General features: G+C 40.6%; 1 protein-coding gene across 1 annotated transcript; it reads left to right on the top strand.

Annotated features, from left to right (window-relative positions):
- The first annotated feature begins 1,094 nt into the window (after positions 1–1,094).
- Or7a35 (olfactory receptor family 7 subfamily A member 35) lies at positions 1,095–2,051 on the top strand. The gene is given in 1 exon segment (NM_001000712.1): positions 1,095–2,051. A coding segment is annotated over 1 exon segment (957 nt).
- Positions 2,052–2,385: the final 334 nt, after the last annotated feature.

Raw genomic sequence — 2,385 nt, 5'->3', positions numbered from 1 at the left:
CCACCCTCTGTTAAAGTGCACAGTGAAACTTTGCTCCTCCTCCTTCCCATTCCTTACACTGGAAGCCCTTTGTCTTTGTTCATTGGGTGATATTAACCCAATAGTGTTTCAGCGGGGGCTGTTTTCAGTTTTCATTTCATAAGCGTCTCTAAGAGCTTTTTGATTTTTGTTTTTAATATGAGGTATATGAGCATAGATTGAACATGGCACAAAAATTGTATTCAGAGATGACAGGATTATCTTCATGGGATACATATAAAACATAGGAATAAACCTCATGACGATAAAAGATTAGGCTTACAGGATTCCTTAGTAGTAGCTGGTTGCCTAATATATACATTATCTGGCCAAGAACCCATTAGTGAGCTTATAGGACCTAGAGGAGAACCCACAGCTATTATTTCTCTAAACGTTCACAATATCAACGTCAAAATATTTATATCTATGATGAAATAGAAGTGAAACTTTCAGTCCTTACAGAGATGCTTCTTTTTAGTAGATGGAGGATAGATAATATAGGAACAGATAACTTGTCAAAGTGTGGAGAATCAATGTTTATGAAGTGTTCAGTCCAAAATGAGACATCTAAATCAAAACATTCAGCATGAAAAGGGGGATGGAAATAGTAAGAGCTAAAAGGGTTTCCTGTGATGTTTGTGTCTTTTGAAGAGAGCAAGTCCTTATACACAATTCACAGAAGCTGTGGTTGATTGTACAAGATGTTCACAAGATCAAATCAGTCAACACCAAGTTATGGAGGAGAAAAACATCTCATAAGGCCTCAACTTTGACTGAGGAGTCATTGACATTCAATGGCTGCAGGAGAGTCCATTTTTAAGGGGTGAGCACTACAAGGTTGCCATAGTGAATAACCTATGTGACCAAAGCTAATTGACCTAAGAAAAGTTGGGTAGATAAACAGGGGAGGGAGTGAATGAGAGAGAGAGAGAGAGAGAGAGAGAGAGAGAGAGAGAGAGAGAGAGAGAGAGAGAGAGAGGAGTAAAGAAGGAAGGAAAGGAAGAATCAGTGATATCAGGTCATTGATAGGTGACTGAATCCCTCAAATTTCTCCTTTTCATAGGCACATCAAACACATGGAACCAGGAAATGACACCCAGCTTTCAGAATTCTTTCTTCTGGGATTTTCAGAGAAGCAACCTGAAATCCAGCCTCTCATATTTGGACTGTTCCTGTCCATGTATCTAGTGACTGTCACTGGGAACCTACTCATCATCATGGCCATCATTGTTGACGCCCACCTACACACGCCCATGTACATCTTCCTCTCTAATCTGTCCTTTGTGGACATCTGCTTCACTTCTACCACTGTCCCACAGATGCTGGTGAACATTCACACACAGAGCAAGGTCATCATTTACGCCAACTGCATCACCCAGGTGTACTTCTTACTGCTTTTCTCAGTACTGGACATCTTTCTGCTGACTGTGATGGCTTATGATCGCTATGTGGCCATCTGTCACCCCCTGCATTACATGATCATCATGAACACAAGACGCTGTGGACTGCTGATTCTGGCATGCTGGATTATAAGTGTTATAAATTCCTTGTTGCACACCTTCTTGGTGCTGCGTTTGTCATTCTGCACAGACTTGGAAATCCCTCACTTTTACTGTGAACTTAATCAGATCGTACACCATGCCTGCTCTGACATCTCTCTTAATGACATGGTGATTTACATCGCAGCCCTGCTACTGGTTGTGGGCCCCCTCTCTGGTATCCTTTACTCTTACTCTAAGATAGTGTCCTCCATTTGTGCAATCTCCTCAGTGCAGGGGAAGTACAAAGCATTTTCCACCTGTGCATCTCACCTCTCAGTTGTCTCCTTATTTTATTGCACCCTCCTGGGAGTGTACCTCAGTTCTGCTGTGACCCAAAATGCGCATGCCACTGCAATGGCTTCATTGATGTACACTGTAGTAACACCTATGTTGAACCCTTTCATTTATAGTTTAAGGAACAATGACATGAAGAAGGCTCTGAAAATAGTTTTAGGGAGGGTAACTAGAAACAGATCAATGGATTTAGCTTAGTTATGTACTCTTGTTCATAGAACTTATGGTTATGGAATTTGAAACTGTGATCCATTGGTCATATATTGTGATAAAACTTAGTTTCTCTATTTCATCTATTTCCTTTCCCCCATCCATTATATCAACTTCCTCATAAAATTCTTTTCTCTACAAGGCTTATTGCTCTTTCCAGTATCTTCATTTTAGTGTGTTATTTTTTATTCTCATAAGTAAACAACAATTCTTGGATCAAATTCTCTAGAAACTTCCACTCTAACCAGGAAACAACTGAGACTTCTTAATTATCCCCCTTCCCAGTTTCCCTTTCACAAACCCCTATTCCCTCCTCCCTCCC

This window comes from Rattus norvegicus, chromosome 7 (genome assembly GCF_021556685.1).
Source record: "Rattus norvegicus strain SHRSP/BbbUtx chromosome 7, alternate assembly SHRSP_T2T, whole genome shotgun sequence".
In the NCBI taxonomy this organism is placed as follows: Eukaryota; Metazoa; Chordata; class Mammalia; order Rodentia; family Muridae; genus Rattus; species Rattus norvegicus.
The sequence above is the reverse complement of the archived record's forward strand: the minus strand, read 5'-3'. Positions and strand labels throughout refer to the sequence as shown.